The sequence below is a fragment of the Pieris rapae genome, chromosome 1, assembly GCF_905147795.1.
Source record: "Pieris rapae chromosome 1, ilPieRapa1.1, whole genome shotgun sequence".
Taxonomy (NCBI): Eukaryota; Metazoa; Arthropoda; class Insecta; order Lepidoptera; family Pieridae; genus Pieris; species Pieris rapae.
This window is the reverse complement of record NC_059509.1, coordinates 6,236,200-6,252,994: the sequence shown is the minus strand read 5'-3', so window position 1 is coordinate 6,252,994 and position 16,795 is coordinate 6,236,200. Positions and strand designations below refer to the sequence as shown.

The window sequence follows — 16,795 nt, the reverse complement described above, 5'->3', positions numbered from 1 at the left end:
TGAAACGAATTACGTTTATCGGTAATTTTATTTAAAAAAAATATTAAGCTATATGCCTAAAAATCCCTATTGAGATGACGGCTGAAAAATTTATTTCTGGTTTTGGCTGGAATAAATATATTATAAATCGTTCCAATAGAGATTTTTATGTATAGAACAAAACAGTAAATGCAAAGTAACAGTCAGACATTAACAAAAAAATCCCAAATGAAACATTCACCACTTAATAAACAGTCTTACCAATAACCCTATTATAATAGCATTAATATACGAACTTGTTCACCTTCAACAGCTTAAAGGAATAAATTAATAAGAAACGATAGCCTACCAGAAACCATCGTTATTTACGTCATATTAAATGAATTTAACTGCTTTACACTTGCATGTTGCTGACCTTCAATGGTGACGTAACATTAAATTACACAATTGTTTTTATAGCATGAAAGGCAAGATAGCTTTTCTACCCTTTGGGTAGTCAGAGAATTCCTTCTTGTAGTTGCGGTGTTTGCCAAGAGCCCATACTGACATCTGGTATAGACCGACCACAGCAAATATACCAGCTGCAAAAAAAGCATATTAAGATTTTCACTCTAACAAGAAATTGAACATGTGTTGTCAACCATATAAGCCACATAATATAACACATGCAAATACTAATAAATATATATATATATAATAATAATTTCCTCCATTGGGTGGTTACCATTGTCGACATAACACAAAAAAATTATTTATTAAATTTTATTAGTTACTACTATGAAATCTCCGTAATTAAAAAAGTTAATAAAGTAAATTCCAAATGCAATTATTATGGAATTTTTATTAATTTTATTTATAATATACAACCAATGTGGGCTTCTTTTCTCGCAATTAGACAAAGCATCCATTCTGCAGCTGGCTTAATTTTTATTATTAATGTCTTTCTGAGCTCAGACTCTATCTACTCAAGCTTCAACAAATAAATAAATGCAATAATAAATTTATAAATATTAAATAATAGTCGGTGCAATGGTACTTGAGTTGCTTATCTATGCAGGTGAGCTTAGTATATATCTTACCTAAGGAGTAGCAAAAACTGTTTCATAAAAAAAGGAGTGTAAAACGTACCTGGAGCACATTTGGTCAGGATTGTAAAGAAGAGCCATGATCCAAACTCATAAGTGTAATTAGGGCATGACACAAAGTTGAAGAGTTGAGTGAAAGGGTTGCTATCTGGGACAGGAATACGTCTGACCTTGGTGCCAGGTGGTCTGAGGTTCTTGAGCAAAATATGGATACTCAAATTACCCAATTCACAGATCTAAAATTGTGTTGTATAGAGGTAATAAAATTTAAGTTTATGAATAATATTATAAAGTGTAAATATATCATTTTAAAAAGGAAAGTACTAGTAATATACTTACAGTAAATCCAATTAATCCAACATAGACACAAGTATTACATGGAGCTGTGTATAGGGGATGGTTAATGTGGTATGCAATGTATAATGCAAACAACCAATAATATGAACAATTTTTAAATAAATTTCTTAGGGGCATAGTGCCATGTGAGAAACGGTGAACAAACAAAGTTTCCAGAAGTCTCTTAGCATAGTGCACTGACCAGCAAATAGCTGCAATACTGAAAACAATTAAATTAACTTAACTCTGAATCTATTCCCTTAACTATGCAATAATTTGACAAAAAAGAAACAATTTTGAGTATCTCAGATGATAAATATACCTTGCCACAGTTCCAGGTGCCGAAGTTTGCTCTCCATACAGGAGCCACGGTCTTTGATAAGCCCAAAGGTAAACAAATAATGGACCAGCATACTCAGCTAAAAATACGTTTTTCCAAGACACTTGTGGTCCGAGATCTTGAAGATAGAGCTTGCCACCATTCACTACATTTAAAGACTGTAATGTAGCCTCATCTTTTAATGATTTACCTTTTAACTCAGTTTTTATTGATTGCCTGTCCGGATAAAGGTTTTTCTTTAAATTTTTATAAATCTTCTGTTTAACGTCTTTAACAGTGGCAGAATCGTTTACATTCACCTTTCCAATAGGTTTTGATCCAGACACACTCAGGATTTCAAGCTTTAAAGAAAATATTTTTAAGGTTTATGGTTTAAATCAATACAAATTTTGAAAAGTAATTGCAGAATTGTACATACCTCCATCTTTAAAAAAATCGGAATCTAATTCTTGCACTAGCATGAACTGCTGGACACTGGCTATATTGAATATGGACAAATAAAGGCAAAGGTCACAAGGAAATCGTATAGTGAATTTTAATTGACTAATGAAAGCAAGATTGGTATTAATAATGCACCTGTTGGGAAAAATATACACTATACAGTTATATGTTTTATATCTGCACTTAAACAGTTAAGTAGTTACAATTTAGCAATTTTCTCAATTACGGAATAAAAAACACCAAATCACCGCACAAGACCGGCTAGCATAGATAATTAAGAATATATACGTAGTAGGTACGTAGATATTGCAGACACATTACGGTCGCAGATAAATTTGTCAATAGAGTCTGACAAACTAGTCGTGGACGCAATTTAAAAGATACCAAACTCACTAAAACCTGTTGTTGTTGTGGTATGATTATTGTAAGATTTTGTGCAAAAAATTAACGTAACCCATTAAAAGCAGTGCCCCGAGATTGCTATATACATTGATAAGCAAGTATGAACAGAGAAAGGAGAAGAGATTATATTTATTTTTAGACTAAATACTTGGATGCCTAACTTATTAAATATATAATAAAGTTTAGCAAAAGTATCAAGATTGTTTTGTATAACAAATTGCACGGTTAGCAGCTGAAAGATGTTTAAATTTGCTTGGTGTGGAGTTAGAGGGTTTGGACTTAGGAGTCTTGGCTTGTGCCTTGTGCAGTGTGCTCTGATGCATGACTTTTTTTTTTTTTTTTTGAAAGAAATCTCGCTGTTGGCCTTAAGGGCCTTTACAGCTCAGCACGGGCTGTTTGGCGAGCTTAGCTCTGCCGGAACGATGATGCATGACTCGTTTGTCAGACTCTATAAATACATACTCTAATGTCAGAAATAGATAAGACAGTAACAGATAACAATTTTAACAGACTTATAGACAGAAAATTATTTTAAGTGTTTTTGTTGGTAGCCTTGGTACATTATACATTGACAGATAGTTTTGTAATCTGTACGATTTTTTGTTAATGTGTGAGTGTTAAGTGTATTAAATGGCGAATCGTGCATAGTTATGCGTATTTCAGCAAAATAAATAATTTACACATAAAATTCTATTTAAATACTTTGTTATATACAGCTTCAAGTATTCAAAATGCGTTCTGTAGTAGAAATAGGAGCCAGTGTCCCAGCTTTTTTGGGAAAATTGTGGAAACTGGTCAATGATTCAGAGACCAACCATCTGATATCCTGGAGCCCTGTAAGCATATTTCTGTTGTAAATAAACCATAAAACTGTTATACAAAATATTAATTAACTACAAAGAAAAATAAACTGTTTACATTTTTTATAATTGGTAATGGTAACAGCCTTTCTATTTAAGACCAGGTGACGACAACAACGTCATTGGGAAAGAAATAAATAAATAGTTTCGTGTCACGTTTTATACCATGCTTAAGGACTGGAAATGATAAACAAGAATTATCTTAAAGATTTCTTTTCTTTTACTAACTAAAGCAGCGTTACTGAATTATGACTAGATCTATGTATATATTAGGTTTTTAAATAAACACTTAATTTAGTTAAAAGACAATTGCTTTTTCATATTTTATTTGCATTATTAATACTTATGAAATATATGGGATTAATTTATTTTCCAGAATTTAAATTCTTAATTAAAAAAAATTATAGTTGATATAATTTTATGAGAATGTAATCTTTTCTAGGGAGGAAAGACTTTTGTTATAAAAAATCAAGCTGATTTTGCCCGGGAGTTACTACCTTTATACTATAAGCACAATAATATGGCAAGCTTTATTCGACAGCTAAATATGTATGGTTTTCATAAAATAACATCTGTTGAAAATGGAGGACTGAGATATGAGAAAGATGAAATTGAATTTTCACATCCTTGCTTCATGAGAGGTCATGCTTATTTACTTGAACACATTAAAAGAAAGATTGCAAATCCTAAATCAATTGTTGCAAGTAGTGAAGGTGGAGAAAAAATTATCCTTAAACCAGAGCTTATGAATAAAGTGTTAGCTGATGTTAAACAAATGAAAGGAAAACAGGAAAGTCTAGATGCAAAATTTAGTGCCATGAAACAGGAGAATGAGGCTTTGTGGAGGGAAGTAGCCATACTTAGACAGAAACATATAAAACAACAACAAATTGTAAACAATGTCAGTAAAATTGGTAGCTTATCATAATTTGCAATATTAATTTCTTTAAGAATATTGTATTTAATCTTAATTTTATTTGCAGTTGATTCAATTCTTAATGTCTCTAGTTCAGCCAGCTAGAGCACCAGCTGCTAGTGGTAACAATGTAGGTGTAAAGAGACCCTATCAATTAATGATAAACAGTGCAGCTCACAATGTCAGTGATGCATACCCAGGGACAATTAAGAATATGAAACTAGATAAAGAAAACTTATTAGAAGAAATAAATGAGGATAATTTGGTTTGTTTTTAATTGTTATACTGTAATATGTTATAAATACTTAAATTTTATATAAAAAAAACAGAATTTTTATAATTGTAAATGTTATTTAATTATTATAGGAGGATGGACCAACCATTCATGAATTAGCACATGATGATATTCTGAATAATGATGCTTCACAAGACTCATTAGATGCAACTGGTTTTGTAACTGTTAATTTATCATCTGTACCTATTATCAATTCTGGCAATTCTGATGGTACAACATTACCCACTCAATACCATGTTACGATGGAGGATGATGAAGATAATGAAACAGGTTATATTTTTATTATATTACAATTTTAAAAAATATAGTTTTAAAACACATTTTCTTAAGATAACATTCTACCTTTTCTGCTTTTAACATATTTAGATGGAATAAGACTAAGGTATCCCAACAATTGTAGCAATGGCATGTTAAGAAGTCCAAACACACAACCAATTGTAACTTCACCATCACCTACAATTACTTCTGTATCTCCAATAGGTCAATCTGCTATGGAACAAATTTTTGTTACTGTACCAAGCACTTCAAAACCTAAAACAAAATCCTGCAAGAAAAATGTGTCCAACACAAAGAATATAAAAAACTTAACATTAAACAATTATAATACAATCAATCCACCTGCTGATTTTAAGCTTCCTGCTGAAATATTTGCAAGTGATGATTCTATAAGTGATGCTGGAGCTGGTGGGAATGATGACATAAACAATTTCAATGAACTTAATGGAAATGATTTGGTTATGCCTTCATCAAAAGACAAAATGCTAGGAGGAATTAATATTAAGGTTGAAAGTGCTGAACCTGTTTCAAGTAATACAGAGAAGAAAGCTAAGAAGTCCAAAGATAATACAAACAATTTTAATTTAGCTGATATAAAGACTGAACTTCAAGATGATTTTGATTGGAATAACATGACCTTGGCTACAGTACATAATAATCCAAACCTCAATAAGTTACAAACAATGTAAGTATTTTTTTTGGTTCATCTCTAATTATTATTGGTCTGAGGGAGTTAAATAAAAAATAACAACTGATTTGTTCTCATTCTCCATTTAATTTGGTGTGTGAAAAAAATTTACAATAAACATGTAGTAATAGAAAATTTCAATATTCAGGTGTAGGAACAACAACCAAAATCGAGAGGATTATTCTCTTTTCGCATCAAATTCAAACAAGTATGTGAAAACTAATGCTAATTATTTCAAATTGCTGTAGTAGTCTACTATAAATATTTATTGACTAGTCAAATTCAAATTTAATAAGTATTTATAATAGTCTGTCCTTTAAAGTGCTTTGTATGTTTTACATGTGGTAAAAATATTTTTAATACCAAATCAAGTAACAAATACAAATATATAAGTTATTCTTGTTGTTTAGGAATGATATTGATGACCATTTAGACACAATGCAAACTGATCTGGAATCTTTGCGGGAACTCCTAAGAAGTGATTCTTATTCTTTTGACACCAACACTTTGCTAGGGGTAAGTGTTTTGTATACTATTTAACTATTTATTTTTACTTTTAGGATCTTTGACATATATACGAAAAAAATTATAAATATTTTTATTTTTTTTCAATGAATTAGTTTGAAAAGTTCTAAATTTATACAAATATTAATTAAGTAAGAATTTGGTAAGTTGTAGTGATAGTAATTATCCTTGTCGATACTACTTTATCAATTGCTCAACAAAAATTTCGATCTGCCGCCTTTATTTCAAGATGAAGTGATTGCGAATGCTGAGTACTGACATAACGCACACAAACGTGCACCGGTGTAAACAGTGACGTACACGCGGTAAAGTTGGCGCTCCTGGCGCGAGTCACGTTGCACCTAACGTGTAGTGGCCGCGTGCGAAGCCTTGTGCGACCTAGTACCACTCCACTTCCTCACACCGCTCTCTCGCCCTTGTTGTTGTCCCGGATATTATATAATTATTATATCGATATACATACATAGTATTTATTTCATGTTTGTGTGGATTGATTAGGGTTGCGTCGTGTGCAATACATATTCAGTTTTTGCATTATTTAAAGGAAATACAAACAGACACTATCAACACTAACATAGAATATTATATGTAGATCTTGGTATTTAATAATCGTTACTACACAAAAATAGAGTACAGTCACATTAGTGTGTCTGTTTTATTTTTTTATACTGCAACTTGCTAATCATTTGTAACATTAAGATACTTTTAATGTTACAAATGTTTATGCAATTGTTACATATTTACTTTTATTGAAATAGTAGTCTGCTTTAATAAAACCGCACGAGTGTTTTACTGGAACAGTTCATTCACCACTTTTGTTCTTTTTAGGATTAATCCTAATAAATCAAAAGTGAGTGGTGCCAAACTTGCGCGGGCCTTCCGTAACCTAACCGTCAGTGATCCTTATTCCAATGAGTTTTTGTTTCGCGTGATTCCAAGGTTACATCAGCGATAGGCACATTGAGAGAACATCAAACCTTCATACAAAATGGTCGGGATCTCTATCGCTGCTAAAAAGGCGCAAAAATATATAAAATAATGGCAATGAACTTACGCTTTATAGGAAAAAAAATATATGTTAGTAATTTCTAGATCACACAAACTTCGTGCAGTTCACCTGTATTTGAACTTTTATCGGACATTTATAAATCGTTTTGGTATTTGATTTTCATATACAAAATATAATATGAGATTAGATGTACTATAGTATCAGAACAGTTTTCAGTTTTGTTTTTTTACTTTTAATATGATTATATATATTGAATTCTGAAACTTGCTCTTAACAATAAATATTGCAGGAATATAGCAAGGCATCTTGTGTATATCAAAAGCTTTTAGGTGTCTTCTTTTTAGATCCTTGAAGGGAGCAGAAGTAGCAGCCATATTTCCAACTTCTCGGGTGATATTTGTAGGACCTGTATTGGTCCAGACCGATAAGTGTTTTTCTCTAGTGCAACTAGGATTTCGATGGCTATTTTATTAGAATTCAAGTGACGTATGTACTATTGTCCGTAGACTCCTGATACAAGCTTGCAAACAACGATGTCTTTCAACCCATCTTTGCATCAACACATACAAAATGGACATGTAATAACAGATTTTGAACAATATTAATTTTTCTTTTACGATCTGTAATAAATTTTGTAAAGATCGTAAAGCAAATGGACTATAAATAATTAAATTGTTTTTTACTTTTATTTTCAGTTATTTGGATCAGATGACCCATTCTACGGGTTGTCATACAATGCAGCCGATGAGCGAGGTAAACCTACCAATGGTAAGTTAGACGGTATGTGACTTGACTGTGCATTTTTTATATGAACATTCACGGTCCTAGTTTTCATATCCTAATCCCTCAAATTAATATATAGTGTAGATAGCTGGTATTGTAGATTAATAATTATGCAAAATTATTGAAAGTCAATATCATTTCATTCGTATGGCCTACTTTTTGCAATAACAGGTCCAGAACTTTCCAGATCAACGATCTTATCCACGAAGGCAACAGTATTGTTTAGTTTATTTCAGTTGTTTTTATGTTAAATTGTAGATACATCCAAACAATATCCGATGATTGATTTTGATTGGCTGATTGGTAACAGCGAAACATCACAACCGGCAAAGTAACTACTTCATCTCACAAGATTATCACACCTGACGCCGCACGATCCTATATCGGATGTTAATTCTTGGTGAACATTGTAGACATAAGTTAGGTTTTATAAAGATGTGCGATTATCTGAACACATCCTTTTGTCACATAGGCTAGACGTACCATAAGAGATAGTATTTAACATGCCACGTGTCGAATAACCATTATAAGTTCAAAGGTTAATTTAGTGGGGTTATGTTAATTGATTTTATTGTTAATTAAAGCGAAGAAGATGAAAGGTGAGATTTCAAATGTAACCTGTGACGACACTCGCGTCCAGAGCCCTTTCAATGAGGATGATGGTAGTAATTGTTATTATATAATTTTATTTGATCGCGTAGGTATGTGGTTTATTTGCACGTAATTAGAGTATTAAGCTTATGAAGCCCAAACGCATGTCATTTTAGCAGCTGAACCTATCTTCAGTTAGCTTTTACGCATGTGCGCCGAAGGTATGTTAGGAGAAGGTTTTATGTGTGTATTGAAATCGATATCTATTATTACTTAATTTTTTTCTACAGACAATTATCTATTTATGTATATAATACAGCCGTAATAATAAATATAATTTTATTATGTAATTAGAATACATTTTAGACGATTTATATAATAGTCTTTGCCTTTATTCATAGAAACAGAAATATGTTATTGCTGTGTCACCAAAGGTGTTCTTATGTTGCTGTCAAATCCAGAGCTTTAGTTTGTATGAATATGGGAGTTATTCTTAGAGAGATTTATATTTTGTAAATAATGCTTAACGCTTTTAGGTATATTTCAAAGCTATTATTTATATACACTATTGTTTTTGAAATATTCATCGTCTAGTGTCGATAATCTTGTTTGAGTCTACACAATCCATGCAATATTTGCATGCTTTAGTTAGAATGAACGTTCTCCAAAAAAGTAAAACTTTTTTTAACTTATAGAGAAACCTTCTAGTGTACTTTTTATGGCAATAGAGCTCTATTTATGCTTGGATATCCATACTTTGGTTTAGTAATAAAGTAGACACGATATCGATGAGTATCGTCTTTGCAATATCTATACTAGGTTAATGTAGTGTTGAATAGTGTAGTATTCGAACAAATAACATACTAATCTTTTTCTTGGGCAACTTTCAGCTGAAGGGAATCAGTTAATGTCGTATACTGGGAATATTCCAGACTTTGAAGACATTTCAATACCAGATTTGGATGCAGATAATTCATTGCCACCGAGCCCGAGTAGTTCCACTCTTAATACACCGCAAATCGAACTTCGGTCGCCATCTTATGTTTTGAAGCACTGAACATAATGCTTAAAGTTATCTGACCCAGTGCCAGTGGCGTGCTTACGGACGCCATCTGTTTTTGATTGTGAAAGATGACCATTCGGTCAGATAAGTTGGAGGCACTATAAACAGAAAGATCATCTCGTACTCCAATTTATACAAAGGAGACTATAGTTAAAGCCGCCCTGAAATACTGTAATTTTACACCTCCTTTATAAAGACTTATGTATATACAGTGTAAGAAAGTCTACTCATTTCGCTTTACCTTCTATAGAAAGGCGTTAAACAATATTCAATGTAAACAGACAGGCTAGTTTTTTGGAACCTTAGCAATTTTAAATTCAATGTGCTAGGGAAGTACTGAAATAATAACACACCTACTTATATAGAAACACTATTGCCTTTATTATATTTGAAAAATATCATAAGCATAACATACGTACCGTCACTATTGAGAGTTTATAGACTGGGCACTTCATGTACATTTACAAAATACGAATAATCATAGGTTATCGATGCGAAATATTCTCAGCTAAGTTATTGTTTTGATTGAATTTATTATTCAGATTCGTGTGCCGATTATTAGATGTAACCATACTGTTAACTTAGCATAGTTTTTTGTAGATATAGTACTAGGCATAACAGTACAATTATTTAAAATTTCTGCTGGGGCCTTAAAGAAAACAATTATTTTTATACATCCAATATTTAATGTGGAGTTTATCTAAAATTTTTCAAACGTATCTATCTTGTTTTTTTTTTAGTGGCTATTGAAACTTAAGTCCATTAGAAACCGCTTTAATTAAATGGAAATGAGACACGTTTGAACGCACGAAACTTACAATATATTTGTGAAATAGATGGAGTTATAAGCAACATCTTGATGTTGTCTATTGAAAAGTTTGTGGCGCTATCTGTTATTGTTTCCTACACATCTCGGATATATGAAAAATACTTGTCATGAGTAAGTTATACCTACATGTGTATTTAACAAGACATTGAGCATTTCGTGCCATTTACATAAAACAACAACGTTTTTCTTATTAATTATAAAGAATTTGTACATTTTCCGTTAAATTACATAATTTGCATTTATATACTATTATAGATTTGTAACGGCAGTTGTTTTATACATTTTTATCTAATATGTCTGGCAGTGAAACTGCTAGTTAGTGCTGTATTCCCTAAGATTTTATTTATAAGTTCTATATTTAGAAGAATGCTTAATTTTGCTTTGCAACCATTGTTAAAATTTTCAAGAGTTTATTGGGTGTTTACATCCGAATTAATTTGGTTATGTTATCTGTAATTTTCGTGTATATAATGGTGTATCAAATTATATTTATGAGTATTATGTAAAAAATTAGGAATACATGTTAACTTAAGATGCCTTAAATCCAAATAAATCATAATTGCTCAGATTTATATTCAAAAAATACTTGTTTAAAATTTGTGTATAAATTACTTTCATAGCGCCATCTCGTTAATTTCATAGACAATTATTTTAGATATACGAAAACCCCCTTTTTATTTTGTGTTAATTAAAAAAAATAGTTGTATCTCATGAGTAAATAACTAAAGATATGAACAAAATAAGCTGTATAATATAAAAGAAATATAGGCATAAATTAAGCTAGTTATTTTTAAATAAAATTTAATGAAACAAGTATATGGTTTTCTTAGTCCTTCCATTATTTATTTAAAATATTAACACTGTTAGTCAAAAAGTTAATGTTAAATACGCGATTCCAATTAAAAATTTCGATTTCGGTTGCCGTGTAAAATGCGAGTGACCTCTCAAATTACTCTCTTCTCTGTTCCTGAAATGCAGTCCACAACCACAGATACATTTAGCAGGGGGTTATTTCAAAATGACATACAAAATATTGACTACTGACAAAAGTGTACTTGTACGTATAAGGTTATAAAGGGAATTTATCTGCTGTTTCTCTAAATATTTTTAGCAGTGATTTGTATTTCATTTGATGTAGGAGAATTTTATTACACCTTACAACAATTATTTTAATACCTTTTAATTATAGTATTTATGTTCTGAAATATAGTTTAAACCTAATTAACATTATTTCTCATCATATGAGTATAAGTTTTCATGGTGCCTGCCACAAAAATATTACATCTTTAATAAATAATTTAACATATAATTTTACATTCACACAAAATTTAGTTTAATTGGTATTGCACAAAACTATTCTAATGTGGCTTATTTATGCAGCTAAGTTCTCTATTTAGACATTTTATAAAAAATAAAACCGTTAGCTAAATTTTGTGACTAAAATTTCCATATTTTTTTGTACTAATGAATACGTAATTTACGCATTAGTGTAGGTAAAAAGGTTGGTGCCGGTGATCTATTTTTAACGCCATCATCAATGTAGGGACCTGGTTTTGAGAAAAGTACTGTGTGGAGTGTTGGCAATTCCATTCCTAACGTACAAACTAGTTCTGCCGACATATTACGACAGCCCTGAACATCAAGAAATTTTAACTTTTTGCAATTACTGATAATCCCTTGAATAGCGGTGTCTGTTAATTGATTGCAACCCTGTAATTAAAAAAAAATATTTAAGGAAAAATTGAGTAGACAAAACAGGTACCTTAGTTCCAAGTATAGTGCTTTTTTTAGTCTATTTATATCAATACATACCCTTAATTCCAAGTGCCTCAATCTCTTGAGCCCTCTTACAATTTCAATTACCGCATCATCTTTTAAGTTATAACAGTCAGTCAGATTAAAATATTCAATACTAGGGCAGTTTTTGACTAGATGCATTATCCCTTCATGAGTTATTTGTTGGCATCGGCTAAGGTTAAGACATACAAGTTCTTTAAATGAAAAGGCATATGTAAGACTAACATCTGTTATTCTATTACAGCCACTTATATTTAACTCTCTGAGACTCTTAAAGCGTGCCAAAGAATATCCACTATATGAGTCCATTGATAATTTTTCGCATAAAAGCATGACTTCATATTTCCGTTTGGCATCTCGCACAATTTCTTCTTCAGCCCTTGAGCCAAGATAGATCTTGTTGTTTGCCATGGAACCATCGTAACTTGATGTTATATGACGATCTTCTTGCCCTTCTGTTTCCACTTTTCCCATACCCGTAAGGCCTGCATCAGATACTTTATCACAATGACTTAACTTTAAAGTATGCAAATATATTTGATTCTTGAAAATAACTTGGATTGATGTGTCTGTCACTGCATTGAAACAATAGCTGATATCTAGCACACGAAGATTAGGTAACTTTTCAGAAATCATGATCAAACCACTCTGTTCCAAGTTCAGAGAATTTATATCTAACTCTTCCAAAATATTATTTTCATAAGAACAGATTCCTTTCTCAATACCTTCTTTGCTGATAAGATCACATTGAGATATATTCAGTTGTTTAAGCTTTTTAAGTTTCTGTAATTCAACCACTCCTAAATCTGTAACAGCTCTACATCTTTGAATGTTTAAGCTTTCTAGATTTATTAAATTATTACATATATACACTAAAGACTGATCAGTTACTCTTGTGCAAAGTCCAATATCAAGCTCTCTTAAGCAAAGCTGATAGTTTGATAGCGCAGATATGCCAACATTAGTAAGTTGATCGCAAGCATGCACTTGAAGATATTGCAGTTTTAGGTGTTCTGTTTCTGCAAGTGATTTAAGAGCTACACCATCAATTAATGTTTTTGAAAATAATAGTCTTTTTATATTCTTAGCTCTTGCTGTTAAAAACTGATGTACAAAGTAAAATGTTAAGACACTCTCGGATGGATTATCATATATATTAGATCCCAGGGGATAGAACCTTTTGACCAGACCCAAATGAAATTGAAGTGAGCATCCTGATAAATTAAGTTCTTCTAATTCTGGAGCTGTCTCAACAAACCGGCTAAATAAAGCATCTGTAAGGTATTGGTTTCCTGACAAACTTAAACATTTCAATTTCTTTAGACTTGTTGCAAGTAGCCCTTCAGTTTTTCCTTCTAAAAGGCACCCTGACATAAACAAATCTTTACAGTTTTCAATATTAAGAATCTCTAAGTTTGTACATTTCTGTAAAATATTCACAAAAACTTTTTCTCTTATATCACAATTTTGTAGTGTTAGACATCTTATGTTCACACCATTTCTATCCCAAAAGTTTTTTAATTTATTGGACAATTCAACCTCACAAAATAAAAAGTTGTCATAAGGAATATCAGAGTCTTCAAAGATTTGTAGTGGAGAAATTTCATCATTTAAATCTGCTTTATATAGTACAACAGTTTTATTTTTAAGGAAACTATAATCATTAGCGGCTAAGTACCATGTTCTACATGTTTCACTTGCAGATTTTCGGTCAGATTTAGGTAAATACTTAAATATGTACACTAGTACCTGTTGAAAAAAATAGGATTATGATTTTTAAGATATAATTAATATAGATTATAAAACATTATAATTATTCATTCCGATTTAAACGCTGAGTTCTGATTGCCTATACACAAAATTAGAATACATAACAAATGGAAAATCTTTTGTTTTTTAACTTTTTATCTAAAGTCGGAAGATCTCGACTATCATACGTCAATGTAATAGTAGGTATCAAGGTGGTAAAAAATCACGTGAAAATAATATAGGCAAACAAAGAAAAACTACTTTGCAATGCGGAAGAAAAAACAAGTAGGTACATACCTCGTACGGTAATTCCATTTTAAAATGTTTACGGAAATCTTAAATTTGCCTTAAACATCTTATTATAAAACCTTATAATGCTTGTTTTGTTGTCAAATCCCACAACATTTATACATCTAAACTGCACGACACTAGATAATTTTCGAATTCAAATTTAACACCGAAACGATGATGATTGTAAATTCATAGGACTGAAGTCTGAACGAATTCGAAAATTCCGAACGTCAATTGAAATATTAATGTTGTGACAGCTGGACAGCGTTCTAGTACGACAATAATCAGCTGATATTGATTGCACAGACTATAATATATATATTCAATATATATACCACTATGTACTATATAAGTTATAATGATAATCGAAATAAGTTATGACTAAAAGGTCTATGTTACCAGGTCATAAATAAAAAATAAAAAATGATAATCGCCTTAAACTAACGGATTAAAAAATCTTTAGAGCTAATGACAATATTATTTTGTTCGCGTCGAAAGCTCGAGAATGAGGCCGTGTCTATTCAAGTATTCAGAATATCGTGATCCTCTTCAACCTCGGAAAGCTAGTATTCTCAAAGTTAAAGCCATAAAGTTATTTTATATTTGCTTGTAGTTAATAGACGGGTTTTAGAATAATTGAGTTTTTATAAAATTCGCTCTTATTTATTTCGAATTCTCGACTCAAAAACTCATTTCACTATAATGAAATCGCTTGCTCGATTTTCTACACCCATATTTAACAAGCCCATGCATTGATTCAAGGCATTCATTTTTGTACCTAATAATAACAAAAGAAATAAAATGACTTGTCAGGTGAGGGTCGTTCTTCTTGACGAAAAGCGGTTAAGTGAAATAATAAAACCGGCTGTAAAATATTACAACAGAAGGTTAAATTAATAAAGCTTTTAAATAATTATTATGATAGATAATAAAGTTATTTACAAGGTATGTAGTAAATATATTAGTATATTAAATAGGTATCTTTTGTACGCTTCTCCATGTAAGTTATATATATTTGGAAAATAAATTGGAGGCCGGTACATAGTGTCAGGAACCTGCTGCTTTTCTCGCTCAACCTATATTCCCGATAAGTATACACAACAAGAAACTTATCAAATTATTTATTCTTTAATTTAATTTGCTTAGGTTAAGATTCCGACCTTAATGTATTCAAACAATCGCCTCATTTGTCAAGAGTCTACTACCCATCACAAAAAAAACAAAATCATGGCAGACAGAAAAGTGTCTCGGCTTTAAAAACAATTATGGCCCTTTCGATAATGCACAATAAAAAGTTATGTTCCTTTATTAAATGATAAATCTGTTTATTGAAAAAAATATACAAAACATGAAAATGCCATTACCCTACGTTAATAAATAAATAATATTTTCCATAGAATTTGGTAACTTTTATTCTCAACTCTTGATATGGTTGTATTTTGAAAAATATATAGAATTTGTATGTTTGTAGTAGTATAACTACATAGTCTAAAGTTAAATTACACTAACTATATTTTAAGTGTTGTTAACAACGAAGGGTGTATTACTCACGCAATGGGTGCAAGAAACATACGGATATCTCCGACTTATGTGAGTTTGCGCGGCAGGAAATAATATTGTTATTGCCACTTGTTGGGCGCCAGTAAGCTCAGAGTTGGCGGGGTGAAAGCTGTGTTTTCTAGTGAAATTTTCACGAGAAAAGCATGCGTACTTATTCCGAAAAACTTTCATATGCTTTCAAAGTTCTTTAACGGTTTAAAAATGAATGTAAATGTACTAAAGTGAGGTTTTAATGTGGGAACATTGCAAGGAACCAACTATAGTGATTTAAAAGGAAATATCAAATAAACATAATTTTGAGATGTCCAGGCGAAAGCAGGCAAAACCGAGGTCTCTTAAACGTAAGTATCTAATTAATACCACTAATTTAATCCTTGGCCATTTTTATTATTATTTAACTTAGTGCGCCAATTAGTTCTTAAAATAATAAGATTAGGAAGTACCAAAAATTAATAATCTCGTGCCTTTATAAAAACAGTTTTCATATACAGAAATCAAATGTGTAATTAAGTACGGCAACTTATTTTACTTAATAATACTTATCCCTCCGTGCGTAGTAGTGCAAAGGTAATTAAACGGCGTAGCGCAAAGAAGTGTTGAAATACGTCATTGTCATTTAGCCTGCAGCGTTTACCAACGGCAACTGGCTAAAAATTAACGAGCACGTCACCGGAAGGTCTAAAGTGGCGGGTGATGGACAGGCTGTGCTGCGGCTGTAGCGCCCTAATATCAACGTTTTATCAGCGACGAGACTGGCGTGCGTCGCGGTTTGGCACTCACACACACATTGGAATTTCGTTTAATTTTGTCCAAGAGTGCACTTACTACAACATTCATGGTGCTTATTAACTAAAAATAAATAAATGGTTGACATTTTTTGCCCATAAGCATTCTCGTACTCTTCTTTTTTATATGTATTAACAATTGATCTGTTTGATTTGAGTTATCCAAAATATTTTTAAGTGATTCAAGCACTGTCC

General features: G+C 31.4%; 3 protein-coding genes across 13 annotated transcripts; 1 reads left to right on the top strand and 2 right to left on the bottom strand.

The window, feature by feature from the left end:
- Positions 1-13: 13 nt before the first annotated feature.
- On the bottom strand, positions 14-2,475 carry LOC110995799 (very-long-chain enoyl-CoA reductase). The gene is made up of 5 exons (XM_022263129.2): positions 2,159-2,475; positions 1,723-2,081; positions 1,404-1,620; positions 1,108-1,300; positions 14-560 (listed from the first exon to the last, which is right to left on the bottom strand). The coding sequence occupies exons 1-5, from the start codon at positions 2,162-2,164 to the stop codon at positions 433-435; spliced, it is 903 nt and encodes a 300-aa protein (XP_022118821.1). The 5' UTR covers positions 2,165-2,475; the 3' UTR covers positions 14-432.
- Positions 2,476-3,180: 705 nt separating this feature from the next.
- Positions 3,181-11,232, top strand: LOC110995801 (heat shock factor protein). 11 transcript variants are annotated; one of them, XM_022263136.2, is made up of 11 exons: positions 3,182-3,419; positions 3,886-4,344; positions 4,427-4,624; positions 4,726-4,924; positions 5,135-5,615; positions 5,767-5,826; positions 6,029-6,134; positions 7,659-7,730; positions 7,848-7,920; positions 8,520-8,597; positions 9,417-11,232. In XM_022263136.2, exons 1-11 carry the CDS (start codon positions 3,315-3,317, stop codon positions 9,581-9,583), a joined length of 1,998 nt encoding a protein of 665 aa, XP_022118828.1. In that variant the 5' UTR covers positions 3,182-3,314; the 3' UTR covers positions 9,584-11,232. The 11 variants fall into 11 exon arrangements, with proteins under 11 accessions (XP_022118824.1, XP_022118828.1, XP_022118823.1 ...); XM_022263131.2 differs by having other exon boundaries at positions 5,021-5,615; XM_022263132.2 differs by lacking the exon at positions 5,767-5,826 and having other exon boundaries at positions 3,181-3,419; positions 5,021-5,615.
- LOC110995802 (F-box/LRR-repeat protein 20) lies at positions 11,226-14,500 on the bottom strand. Its single transcript, XM_022263141.2, has 3 exons — positions 14,262-14,500; positions 12,231-13,964; positions 11,226-12,128 (listed from the first exon to the last, which is right to left on the bottom strand). Exons 1-3 carry the CDS (start codon positions 14,277-14,279, stop codon positions 11,880-11,882), a joined length of 2,001 nt encoding a protein of 666 aa, XP_022118833.1. The 5' UTR covers positions 14,280-14,500; the 3' UTR covers positions 11,226-11,879.
- Between the last annotated feature and the right edge of the window lie 2,295 nt (positions 14,501-16,795).